The sequence below is a fragment of the Epinephelus lanceolatus genome, chromosome 2 (assembly GCF_041903045.1).
Source record: "Epinephelus lanceolatus isolate andai-2023 chromosome 2, ASM4190304v1, whole genome shotgun sequence".
NCBI lineage: Eukaryota > Metazoa > Chordata > Actinopteri > Perciformes > Serranidae > Epinephelus > Epinephelus lanceolatus.
In genome coordinates this window covers 148,347-162,414 of record NC_135735.1, presented here as the reverse complement: position 1 = coordinate 162,414, position 14,068 = coordinate 148,347, and the positions used below count along the sequence as shown (strand labels likewise).

General features: G+C 41.5%; 1 protein-coding gene across 8 annotated transcripts in view; it reads left to right on the top strand.

Annotated features, from left to right (window-relative positions):
- The window catches only part of vps13c (vacuolar protein sorting 13 homolog C), a 126,343-nt gene extending 115,013 nt beyond the window's left edge, over positions 1-11,330 (top strand). For 5 of the 8 annotated variants that reach the window (XM_078172938.1, XM_078172930.1, XM_078172936.1 and 2 more), the window contains 5 exons: positions 222-336; positions 5,980-6,071; positions 7,991-8,114; positions 8,226-8,309; positions 10,036-11,330. In XM_078172938.1, coding sequence (XP_078029064.1) covers positions 222-336; positions 5,980-6,071; positions 7,991-8,114; positions 8,226-8,309; positions 10,036-10,137 — 517 coding nt within the window. In that variant the 3' untranslated portion in view covers positions 10,138-11,330. The remainder of the gene's footprint in view (positions 1-221; positions 337-5,979; positions 6,072-7,990; positions 8,115-8,225; positions 8,310-10,035) is intronic. The other 3 variants (XM_078172939.1, XM_078172940.1, XM_078172942.1) reach the window with 1 other exon arrangement.
- Positions 11,331-14,068: the final 2,738 nt, after the last annotated feature.

Here is a 14,068-nt window from a genome sequence, read left to right as displayed (position 1 = left end):
GGTTCGCTCCCCAGAAACACACTTGTATTATCAGCCTGTAATAAAACGTCTCCACCTGAATCCTGACGAGCCAATCAACTGGGGTCTTCCTGTTTCAGCTAGATGATGTCATTAATATTTCTGTAAATACATGTGATGGTCAGGTTCACAACAATTTCTGGTGAATAAATCGTTCACAGGCAAAGGTCAGCTGTAAACTGTGTTTGTGTCTGTGATGTCAGAGTGGCGGAGTCAACGGAGGAAGTGACCAAACTGAGGCCGGTGCGTCTGATCAGGGAGGATGGGATCATCCGACCGTATGACCTGACGGAGTCGCAAGGTTTCGACCTGTTTCAGGTTCGATCATTTTGCATCTTTCACTTTGTACGACACAACGTATTCAGAGGACACAGGTGTCTTCAGGGGACACAGGTGTCTTCAGAGGACACAGGTGTTTTCAGGGGACACAGGACACAGGTGTCGGCAGGGGACACAGGTGTCGTCAGGGGACACAGGTGTCTCTAGTGGACACAGGTGTCTTCAGTGGAGACAGGACACAGGTGTCTTCAGGGGACACAGGTGTCTTCAGAGGACACAGGTGTCTTCAGAGGACACAGGTGTGCTCTGTGTCACTCAGCTTAAGTCAGGTGTTTGTCTAAACAACAACTGTGACTCAGGAAAAAATGCAGAGGTCAAAAACATCAACAGGATCAGTTCATGACGTCATCGTCTCTGTAAACTTTATTTACACTTTTTAATACACTGGTGTCCAGTCAAAGACCACAAACACACACACACACACACACACACACACCTGCACTGATAGGTACAGTAGTCAGGTATAGTAGTCGGGTAAGGCTGGGTACAGTAGTCGGGTACAGTAGTCAGGTAGCCAGGTACAGTAGTTAGGTAAAGTAGCTGGGTACAGTAGTCGGGAACAGTAGTCAGTTCTGGGTACTGTAGCTAGGTCCAATAGTCAGGTGCAGTAGTCGGGTACAGTAGTCGGGAACAGTAGTCAGGTACAGTAGTCGGGTACAGTAGTCGGGAACAGTAGTCAGGTGTGGGAACAGTAGTCAGGTCTGGGTACAGTAGTCAGGTCTGGGAACAGTAGTCAGGTCTGGGTACAGTAGTCAGGTATAGTAGTCGGGTACAGTAGTCGGGAACAGTCATCAGGTCTGGGAACAGTAGTCAGGTCTGGGAACAGTAGTCAGGTCTGGGTACAGTAGTCAGGTACAGTAGTCGGGTACAGTAGTCGGGTACAGTAGTCAGGTCTGGGAACAGTAGTCAGGTCTGGGTACAGTAGTCGGGTACAGTAGTCAGGTCTGGGTACAGTAGTCAGGTACAGTAGTCGGGTACAGTAGTCAGGTACTAGTGTTGTCACGGTACCAAAATTGGGACCCACAGTACGATACCAGTGAAAGTATCATGGTTCTGAGTAGTACCACAATACCACAGCAAAAATGAGGCAGATGTGCCTTTTGTCATTTATAAAAAGATAAATCACTTTTCTATAATACATCAATGATATTTCAATGGAATAAATTACTTACTGACTTATTCATAGAAAAACAGCATCAATAAGTGATTAACATAGGGGGGATCAAAATACAATAAATAAATAAAATAAAAATCAACCAGCCACCCTCCTCCCCTGACAAGTAAAGAACAGTCCCTTCATAAGTAAAGAACAGTCCCTAAAGTGCGGTGAGGTTTGTGGACCGTTACCTGCCACAAAGAGAGAAATGTGAACAACTTGTCTCTCCTCTGACACATCACATACCTGTGTGCCGCCATGGCTCGGTTGTCCAGGTACTTATGACACAATTTCCAAGAGGAAATTATTGGACCTGGAGCCTGGCTCCTCGGTCGCTGGTAAGCCGTTATCTTGCGATGGCCATAGCACTCCGCCGTATTCCTGTCTGTGACCCCTGTTCAACCCACAACCGGCAGGATTCGCCTTTCGTTTCTGCTGCTGGTTGAAATCTGTACTCGCACAGCGTGCTCCTGAAAGACTTCTTTTGCTTGCACAAAACTATTTTTAGTCGCAAATGCGAGTAAAATGCTCGCACCGTAGAGCTCTGTGGAAAACAAATCACTGTAGCATATATAAACAAATCTAGCCTACAAGTAAAAAGAAAAAAATAATAACTTTCACTGCTTAAAGATACTCAATAGCTCAGCTAATACCTGAAATGTCACTGGAAACAAACCACTGCAGCAGCATATTGAGTGCCAGGTGGCCAGTGCGCGCCGTTATTGGCCAGCGCGCGCCGTTATTGGACGGCGCATGGACACTCACCCTCTTGCGATTGGACTTTGAACTTATCCCACAGTAGTGGTACTGTGAGATACCGTAGTACTACGGTACTCCAACATTATGGTATCATATGCACCGTGGTGTTTAAGTACCGCGGTCTACCGTTGGTACCAGTATACTGTGCAACACTATCAGGTACAGTAGTGAGGTGCAGTAGCTGGGTACAGTAGTCAAGTGCATTAGTCGGGTACAGTAGTCAGGTACAGTAGCTGGGTACAGTAGTCGGGTACAGTAGTCAGGTCTGGGTATAGTAGTCAGGTACAGTAGTCGGGTACAGTAGTCAGATACAGTAGTCGGGTACAGTAGTCAGGTCTGGGTATAGTAGTCAGCTACAGTAGTCAGGTACAGTAGTCAGGTACAGTAGCTGGGTACAGTAGTCAGGTCTGGGTATAGTAGTCAGGTACAGTAGTCGGGTACAGTAGTTAGGTCTGGGTACAGTAGTCAGGTCTGGGTATAGTAGTCGGCTACAGTAGTCGGGTACAGTAGTCAGGTACAGTAGCTGGGTACAGTAGTCAGGTCTGGGTATAGTAGTCAGGTACAGTAGTTGGGTATAGCAGTCAGGTCTGGGTATAGTAGTCAGGTACAGTAGCTGGGTACAGTAGTCAGGTCTGGGTATAGTAGTCAGGTACAGTAGTTGGGTATAGCAGTCAGGTCTGGGTACAGTAGTCAGGTACAGTAGTCGGCTACAGTAGTCGGGTACAGTAGTCAGGTACAGTAGCTGGGTACAGTAGTCAGGTCTGGGTATAGTAGTCAGGTACAGTAGTTGGGTATAGCAGTCAGGTCTGGGTATAGTAGTCAGGTACAGTAGTCGGCACAGTAGTTAGGTCTTGGTATGGTAGTCAGGTCTGGGTATAGTAGTCAGCTAGAGTAGTCGGGTACAGTAGGTGGGTACAGTAGCTTAGTACAGTAGTCAGGTCTGGGTATAGTAGTCAGCTACAGTAGTTGGATGCAGTTGTCAGGTCTGGGTATAGTAGTCAGGTACAGTAGTCGGGTACAGTAGTTAGGTCTGGGTACAGTAGTCAGGTCTGGGTATAGTAGTCAGCTACAGTAGTCGGGTACAGTAGCTGGGTACAGTAGCTTAGTACAATAGTCAGGTCTGGGTATAGTAGTCAGCTACAGTAGTTGGGTACAGTAGTCAGGTCTGGGTATAGAAGTCAGGTACAGTAGTTGGATACAGTAGTCAGGTCTGGGTATAGTAGTCAGGTACAGTAGCCGGGTACAGTAGTTAGGTTCGGGTACAGTAGCTGGGTACAGTAGCTTAGTACAGTAGTTAGGTCTGGGTATAGTAGTCAGCTACAGTAGTCAGGTACAGTAGCTGGGTACAGTAGCTTAGTACAGTAGTCAGGTCTGGGTATAGTAGTCAGCTACAGTAGTTGGATACAGTAGTCAGGTCTGGGTATAGTAGTCAGCTACAGTAGTTGGATACAGTAGTCAGGTCTGGGTATAGTAGTCAGCTAGAGTAGTCGGGTACAGTAGGTGGGTACAGTAGCTTAGTACAATAGTCAGGTCTGGGTATAGTAGTCAGCTACAGTAGTCAGGTACAGTAGCTGGGTACAGTAGCTTAGTACAGTAGTCAGGTCTGGGTATAGTAGTCAGCTACAGTAGTTGGATACAGTAGTCAGGTCTGGGTATACTAGTCAGCTACAGTAGTTGGATACAGTAGTCAGGTCTGGGTATAGTAGTCAGCTACAGTAGTCGGATACAGTAGTCAGGTACAATAGTTGGTGTGTGCTGTAGTCATGATAAAAATCTAAAGGTGAGTCTGAGTGTCCATCTTTGTTTTTTCTGCTTAATCCTGCCTCTAACCAGTTTCTTCTTCTTCTCCTCCTCCTTCTTGTTCTTCTTCTTGTTCTTCTTCTTCTTCTCCTCCTCCTCCTTCTCCTCCTCCTTCTTCTTCTTCTTCTTCTTCTTCTTCTTCTTCTTCTTCTTCTTCTTCTCTTTCTCCTCCTCCTTCTTCTTCTTCTCTTTCTCCTCCTCCTTCTTCTTCCTGTGTTTGTGTCACATGCAGCCTGAGGAGGAATAAACAGGGTTTGGATGGATCAGCTTTAACATTAAGTGCTTTTAAAGACTTTAAACTTGATTCATTTTGTCTCAGATGTGTTTAGTGATTTATTTTCTCCTTATGTAAGCATTTTTCTTTCTACATTCATCTATAAATATCCTTTATTATATTTGAATCTGTAAATTTTCTCAATTATATTTGAATCTGTAAATATCCTTCATTATATTGGAATCTATAAAAATGGTTCATTAGACTTGAATCTCTGAATATTGTTCTTTCTACAATAATGTGTGAACATTAAAGTGCTGAGATCATTCAGGAGTCTTTGCATGTTTAAATTAATATCTTCTCTCGTATCTTCAACATTTTGACGCTCAGCTCTCAGTTTTAATTTTTTTAGTAGAATAAACACTTCTGCTTTTTATCTCTGAAATCCTGAAGTAGTTTCTCTTTATAGCCATTTATAAACAACAGTTTGTAAAACTTTTTTTTTTGGTGAAAACCTTTCATTATTAATTTATTTACATTTAAAAGAAGAAGCAATGGCAATTATTTTATTAGAAATATGTGACATGTTTTCTCTTCAGTAGATCTTTGGTATATTTTTTAACAGACTGTAGCATCTCCTCTGAATTCATTCTGAATGTGTACATGAACATATGATATTTAATATTTCTGTCTGTGTTGAAGTCTTTGTATAATTCAGACTGAACTGATCGTTGGTGTCTCAGCATGACTTGCGACCTCTGACTCTGCTTCTGTTGAGCTTTACCTCTGTCTGTGTGTGTGTGTGTGTGTGTGTGTGTATGAGACAACGTCTGTAACGTTTGTGTTCAATAAAACTTAACCTTCATGTTTCCTCTGTAACCTGTTTTTATTCTTCAGTATCAGGAATGTTCAGTAGAACAAACTTTTCTGTCTACTGAAAGATTGACGGTTGAATAAGGTATCGTTCGAACAGAACTCGGCTCGGTCCAATAGAACCGATGATTCAGAACATTGGTGTTTTTCATGTGACTTCAGTCGATCATCATTACGGAGTCCTGATCTAAATAACAAAGAACAGCCGCTGTGTTGAGCGCTCAACCTCTGGAATCGTTGAATCAGTGACATTCAGTTAATGTTGAGTCGGACGATCCACAGAGGAAGTATCTTTTACAGATGATTCTGAAGTCTGTCACTTGTCTCATAGAACGGATAAATGAATCATTTCACTCTGAAAGTGAGACGTTCGTCACCCTAGTTTATTTATTTATCTCCAACGTCTTCTGTTGACATCACACGTGTTACTGTTTATTTGTACTGATCAACGATCTCTGTTGGGACTTATCGAGGTTCTTTGAGTCACTGTTACCAGTTTTTAAATGAATGAATGAATTAGTAGATTAAACGCTGATGAAGATGGTTACTGTGTATGTCGAACTGGTGAAGAAGACAAGACGAGATAAGACAGGAAGTTAGAGAGAGACAGATAAAGACAGACAGGATGGACGTGATGGGATAATGTCTCTGTATTAACTGTACAACCAGTCGCTCAGTAAAATGGGGGCGGAGCCATGATTGAAACTTCTCTACCTGTGTTCTAAGACTCAAACTCAATCTGTGTGGTTCCACCACGGATCGAGTTTGAACGATACCAGAGATTGTAAAATAAAATCAGGAGTGTGTGTTTGTGTTTCAGCGCTCAGATATCAAACAGCTGGAAGGTGAAGTGTTCAGAGATCACTGTCAGTATCCTGGACACCGAAAGACCAACATCATCGTCACCAACAGGTACGAACTTCACTTAGTGAAGATCTATCTTCTGAAAGGTAGATCTTAAGAAGGGCAGTCTGAACCACTTGTAAGCTGTCCCTTAGTGATGCACTCCGTTCATCCTGTCACGGTTTGAGCTTTATTAGGCCAAAATTATGCTTTTTAAATGGACAGTTGCAGTATAGTTCACATCTAGACTCCTTACACACATTACATCCTTAGTTTAAAATTAACTTCATGAAAAATAATAATGAATACTGAATATTATGAATATATGGGTTTATTTATTTATTCATTCATTCATTTATTTAATGGAGCTAACTAACTGAGGGTATGTTTTTTCTGACAAGGCTACAGGCTGTAACCTCCCACTATATACTGAATATCTGACAGATACTTGACTAATTGATCAAATTGAAGTCTAATGAGGCCAGCTGGAAACTAATCACGCGGGCGGCACCAGCTATAAAGGCAGTCAAGCGCGTTGCCTCTGCTTGACGAGATTATGGCTGCGTTACAGCGTATCGTTGCGCTCACTCAACTGAACCAAAGGCATCACCGTCCGCATAGCTATTTGGTTCATGTTAATCATTTTATAAGGACAAACTTCAGTCCACTTGATGTCCTCTCAGGCAGTGTCATCCTGTCCAAATACCGGCACACACAAACGCACATACACAAACACACACACACACACACACACACACTCAGCAATGAAACGTGGATATGCTGCTGCTACAGGTGCCTCACAAACTGGCATTGAACTGCAATGAAGAGAGATGAACACATGCTGTTACAAATGTTTCAGTATCAAATGTGTTATCGGTGAGCAGCGACCACGTTTCCCTTTATAACGGGATGCACATGTAAGTTATTTTTTAATGTGATATGCTTCAGGCGTATCAGGACGGGGATTTTTCCTGAAACGGTGCCAAAACACTCGGCTGGACGGAAATTTAGTTTTAAAGCGCTGCTTTTAAAAATACCCGTGTTTGTGTAGACTAGGCTTCAAATACATGAGCAGATGTTCTGTAAAAGGCACAGCCTCATTTATGATATAATTTTTGATGGAGGTAAAATTATTATGGCAACACTTTTTATATTACAGTGTCATTTATTTACCCTTACGTGAGATCAATTGATGGTTGCAGCATGGATAATACACTTTCACACGTGGTGAAGGGCAGACTTTAAACACTGTCACATCTCTTCTGTGATCAGTTGTCCTCTGTCCCATGATGAAGACTGTTGTTGCTTTTATCTGTCCACGATGCGTTAGCTTGAGTCTGTCGACCACCTGTGTTTGTGCCTGGTTATTGGTGGAGGAACAGGAAAGTGCCTGAGTTGTGCCGATTGGTGGAGGTTTCCTCCCAGAAGTGACATCATGGCACTGCTGGTGGGGGCAGGGCTCTTTGGAGCTGTTGGCAGTTTGTGTGTTTACTAATGAACCTTTGGACCGACATAAGAACCAATCAGAACAGTTCTTACTGCCAACCAACCGGAGAAACAACAGAGGAAGACAGTGGTGATGGATGACAGCATCATCAGGAAGAAGGAAAAATACCAAGGGCTGGAAGAGGAGCTAGAAAAGAAGTGGGGAGTAAAGGGAGTAAAGGTGGTAATGGGAGCACTAGGGCACTGGGGGCACTGGGAGCAGTGGGAGCACTGGGAACACTGGAGGCTGTGACCCCCAGACTGGGAGAGTGGCTCCAGCAGATTCAGGTCCAACATCTGAGCTCTGTCTAGAAGAACAGCTGAGATACTGAACCCTCAGACTCCCAGGACACTGGTAAAGGGACCCCACACACCACCTCCACCCATGTGTGTAGTGTATTATTATTATTATTGTTGTTGTGTAGGAGGGTTGTTGTTGTCATATAGTATAATTTTTTTGCATTTCTTGTTGTTGTTTGTTGTTTGTTGTTGTTGTTGTGTAGGAGGGTCCTGTGTGTGAAAGAGATCGACTTCGTTGGACACTTTAACAGAGAGTGGGAATGTTTGTTTGAGAACTTTTATCGTCCTGCATCTGTGACGGGATCTGAGCTGAAGATCTACTGCAAGGTACTTGCTGTCTGTCTGTGTGTCTGTGTGTTTGTGTGTCTGTCTGTCTGTCTGTCTGTCTGTCCGTCCGACCGTCCATCCATCTGACTGACTGACCTGTCTGTCTTTCAGGAGCAGCAGAAACTGAAGTTACCAAAGAAAGATGGTCAGGACTCTGTGAGGAACGTTCAGCTGAGAGACCCAAAGACTGCACAGGTAATATAATAACAATGATGATGATGATGATGATGATGGTTTTTTGGATTGGATTGGATTGGATTAACTTTAATAATCCCCAAGGGGGAAACTGGATTGCCACCATGGCCAACATACAGTACAACAACAAGACACAGACAAAATATACATATACAACAGCGTCACCTAGGAGTGCAGTGGTCCAATACAACAATAGCAAAATGACCAGAAAAAAAAATAAATAAATAAAGATTAAAAAGAATAAAAAGTGTACAAATGCAATTTAAAAGTACAATGCACAAGGACGAGTATAGCAGCAGGTTATAACAGCAAGAGAGTATAGCTGCAATTTAAAGTGCAATGTACAAGCAAATATAGCAGCAAGTTATAACAGCAAGAAAGTGTCGCTGCAATTTAAAGTGCAATGTACAAGGAAAAGTATAACAGCAAAACATGACAGCAAGGGAGTGTAGCTACAATTTAAAGTTTAAAGTGCAATGTTCAAGGACTAGTATAGCAGCAAGAAATGACATCAGCAATCCAAATTAAAAAGCCTGGTTGCTGCAGGAACAAAGGACTTCCTCAATCTTTCTGTGGAGCATCTGGGCAAAAGAAGCCGCTTACTTCTGCCACTTCTAACAAAAGTGCTATGCAGGGGGTGATCATCCTGAGACAAGATAGCTCTAAGCTTCCTCCTAGTCCTCTGCTCTGTTATGACCTCCAGAGAAGCAGAGCTCATACCAATAACAGATTCCGCCTTTCTAATAAGTTTGTTGATCCTGTTCCTGTTAGGCTGCCACCCCAACAAACAACGACATAAAAGAGGACACTTGCTAAAATACCATTATAAAAAACATTTAGAAGAGATCTGCTGATGTCAAATAATCTGAGTTTCCTCAAGAAAAATAATCTGGACTGGGCCTTCTTAAAAATAGAGTTAGAGTTCATCTTCCAGTCCAGTTTACAGTCCACATGCACACCCAGATATTTATATGAGAATACAATCTCTACAGACTGTCCTTTAATCAAAATAGGAGTTGCTTCAGGTTTTTTCCTTCTCATATCAATGATAAGCTCCTTTGTCTTGTCTACATTAAGAATAAGGTGGGTTTCCTCACATCAACTGACAAAACTGTCCACTTCTTTTTGATAGGCTACATTGTCATTATTAAAAATATAGCCAACTAGGGCAGAGTCATCAGAAAACTTCTGTAAATGACAAGAATTAGTGCTGTGCCTGCAGTCAGATGTGTACAGCGTAAATAAAAACGGAGATAAAACTGCACCCTGTGGTGCCCCAGTGCTTGTAGTAACAGTTTCTGATCTGCTGCCATGAAGCCTCACATACTGAGGCCTACCTGTGAGGTAATCAGTGACCTAAGCAATAGTGGAGCTATTGAGGTTATAATTAAAAAGCTTGCTAGCTAAGATCTGTGGCTGTAGTGTGTGGTGATGATGATGGTGATGATGATGACGGTGATGATGGTGATGATGATGATGATGATGATGATGGTGATGATGATGGTGGTGGTGATGGTGGTGATGATGGTGATGGTGGTGATGATGATGATCATCATCTGGTGGTCACCTCCATGTTTGCTTGTGACATCAGAGGTGAGACCCATGTGGAGTAAATCCCAGCCCAGACTCTGTGTGTGTGTGTATGTGTGTGTGTGTGTGTGTGTGTTACCTTCATGTTTCGGTTTATGTGGCCACTCCCTCATCTGGTTACCATGGTTACCCACAGAAGCTGCACACGGCCATATCCGACGCTCAGGTGGCACAGCAGCAGCACCGCATGGCGAGACAGAAGTCACAGCGCTTCCTCAAACTGAGCAACAAACAATGAGGTCACTTCCTGTTAATACCGCTACTTCCTGTCAGCACAGCCACTACCTGTCGGCACAGCCACTTCCTGTTGGTACAACTACTTCCTGTCCACTTCTGATGATTCAGCTGCACCTAAACTGTGGGACTGTCCCTTTAAACAGACCAGTATGACCATTAATAGCCCAGTGTGACCATTAACAGCCCAGTATGACCACTGACAGCCCAGTGTGACCATTAACTGCCCAGCATGACCATTAACAGACCAGTATGACCATTAACTGCCCAGTATGACCATTAACAGCCCAGTGTGACCATTAACTGCCCAGTATGACAATTAACAGCCCAGTATGACCATTAACTCCCCAGTGTGACCATTAACTGCCCAGTATGACCATTAACTGCCCAGTATGACCATTAACTGCCCAGTATGACCATTAACAGCCCAGTATGACCATTAACAGACCAGTATGACCATTAACAGACCAGTATGACCAGTAAAGTTGAGTCATGTGACCATTATATGATTTTGGTGTTCAGATTGAAATCATTTATAATTTGATCAGTTAATATTTGCAGCTGAACTCTGTTTGTTTGTTTGTTTGTTTGTTTGTTTGTCTGTCTGTTTGTTTATAAACTCTGATGATTAATAATCATGTAAAAAAAACCTGTTTGTTTCTAATAATAATAATGATGATAATAAACTTTAATATAAACCAGGAAGCAGCAGTGGATGTCGGCAGTTTTAGAAACAGACACCTGTTCAGGTGTCTTCAGGTGAACCGTCCAAAGAGCTGATTGGATGCTGTGAGTTTGAATGTGAGCAGAGTCATGATGCATTCTGGGTAAAAACCCTCGCTGGAGTCATGTGATGTCTATTTGTTGTTGTTGTTTTATTTATAGTGCAGATTATTGTGAAACATCAACAATGACTTTCTGTCACTGCACGGAAACATCAATGAATGAATTTAAATGTGCTGAGGACTTGTTTTTGTTTTATTTCTTCAGTTTGGGGCTGTGGTTTATTTTTGGCCCTGCTGTTTGCCTGCAGGCTGTAACGTCATGTTTGAAGATGAAGCCATAAAATCTTGTTGCACTAAAGGAATGTTTACAGTAATCAGTGTGTCGGTGATGGTGGTGATGATGATGATGGATGTTTGTTTGTTGTTCATCTTCATAAAAACAAACGTAATAAAAACAAATTTTAATAAACTATCCCTGACCTTCATCTCAGGACTAAATCTAAAATGGCCGTCTAATGAACACTGCGCTGGTATGTGATGTCATTTCCTTTTTCTTTCTTTTTTTTCACTTTAATTTTAATTGATTTTCCTCATTTTACACATACATCAACAAACACAGCACACGTGCCATTAAAGACACACAAAGAATATAAAAGAAAGAGTAATGTCCTGTTGGGAGCTACATTCTTTTTTTGTCCATCCATTCTCACAGTTTCGTCCTTTATATCAGTTGTCCTTTCAATTGTCTGTTGCTAATGTAATGAAAAATGTCCATTTCAGCCACTTGTCTTCCAGCTGTGTTTCTTGCAATCTCAAACGATGTGTCAGTTTTTCCATTTAATTATCTCTAACCCTTCCATTTAATTGTATAGATTTCCTCTATTATCTCTACCCATTGTTCCCAGGTCGGCAGATCTACTTTACACCATTTCCTTGTTATAGCCTTTTTGCCAGCTATTAACAATATTTTAACCAGGTACCTATCCCCTGCATGTACACTTCTGTGAAATTACACATAGAGTACCATACAGCTCATAAGAATGTCCTATCTTAGTATCTCTTGCAAAGTTACATGTACAATTTTCCAAAACAGCTGTACCTTATGGTATTTCCAGAATATGTGTACATGATCTGTATATAATATTCCACATTCTCTCCAACATGGTAGGTTCACATTCAAATATTTACTCTTGACCTTGGGTGTGATAAAAAATCTGATCAAATTTTTCCAGGAAAACTCCCTCCATATCGGCGAATTGGTGGATGTTTGATGCGTTTTCCACATATTTTGCCAATCTTTGTCTGAGATTTTTATGTTGAGCTCCGATTCCCATTTTTCTTTTATATAATTAGTTGAGTTTTTGTTTATTGTCAATTTTTGGTAAAGTGAAGATATTATTCTGATTTTTGTATCCTTATACATATTGATTATAATTTGAATCACACCATTCACCTCCATGGAGGGATCCATCTTGATTTCCTTCCTGTAGTAATCTCTTATTTGTAAGCACCTAAAGAATTCGTGTTTACCCAGATCATATTTGTCTCTCATATTTTGGAAACTCTCCAGCTCCCCATCTTTCTCTAGAGTACACCATGCTGTAATTCCCTTAGTCTCCCACTGTTTGAAACCCTTGTCGTATGCGGCCGGCTGAAAGTTGCTATCAAATGCAACCCATTTTAACAGATTATTATCCTTCTTTATTCCATAACTTTTAACGATTCTAAACCATAATTCCAAAGTAAACAATGTAATTGAATCCAGTTGTTTTTTTTTTTATTTTATTGTATACTTATTTATCTCCAATAACATTCTGAATTGGGTATCTTCTGAACTCTTTTTCCATTTCTTTCCACTTAGCCGTGTAATCTGGTTTACACCAGCATATCAAATTTCTAAGCTGGGCCTCATAGAAGTATTCTTTCAGTTTTGAGAGACCCATTCCCCCTCTGTCCTTTGGCAGCTGAAGAGTCTTATACCTAACTCTGGGCTTCTTGCCTGCCCAAACAAATCTTGATATCATAATTGGGTTTGAGGGACCTCTATAGGTAAAGAGTGGAAGACATAGAGAAGCTTAGATAGTACATTAATTTTAATTATTTCAATTCTCGAGCTAAGATCTAGCGGTAGAGTGGACCATCTTTGAATGTCTTTTTGTATCTCTTGTGTTATTTTGTCATAGTTTTCTTTGTATAATTTTGATAATCCTTTAGTGATGGTGACCCCCAGATATTTAATTTTCTTTAAACTCCAATTAAGATTATATGATTCCTGTATCTCTCTTGGTGGAGTGTAGTTAAGTGATAGTATCTGTGTTTTTGAAATATTAATTTTATATCCCGAGAGATGTCTATGGGTTTCTAAAACTTTCATCAGTACAGGGAGTGATTTTGTTGGTTGCTCTAAGAAAGTGATGACGTCGTCAGCATAAAGTCCTATTTTATGTTCTGTTCCGTTTACTATAGCTCCCTCAAGTTCTGTATTCTGACGAACTGCTTGTGCCAGTGGTTCTACGAAAAGAGCGAATACGGTGGGTGACAGGCAACATCCCTGTCTGGTTGATCTCTGTAAATTTATTTTTGTCAGTCAAGTTTCCATTTATCTTAATTCTCGTGGTGAACAGTTGATATAGTGTCTTTATGCATTGTACTGATTTACTGTTAAATCCAAACCGTTCTAACACTTGATATAAGAATCTCCAATTTACACAGTCGAATGCTTTTTCAGCGTCTATGCTTACTAATATAGTGCTTTGTTTTTTATGTTGTACTTGATCTATAATATCCAAAGTTCTTCTGACAGTCAGTACGTTTACATGGACAGTTTAATTCCACTTTCATTCGGAATGAAAGGCCATTCCGAGTAAAAGTGGTCATGTAAACTGTCATTGCGATTGAAAAATGGTCATTCCGATTGAAAATTAAATCCGATTAAAAGGGATGGTTTATTCCGTTTGTCATTCCGAATGAAAGAATTTTGTGTGCATGTATACACTCATTCCTCTTTAAGTTCATTCCGGTCTTTCTGCGCGTGCTTGTTTCCTTGCCCTTCTGGCGCGATGACATATATAGCACGCATAACAACGGGCTGAGATAGAGCAGTCGGACTCGTTGCACTCACCGGTTTCCATGCGCCACAGCACGGTCTTCTACCTCCCTTCTCCTCATCAACAGACAAAGCATTAGCAGAACAAGGTTGTTGTCGTATTG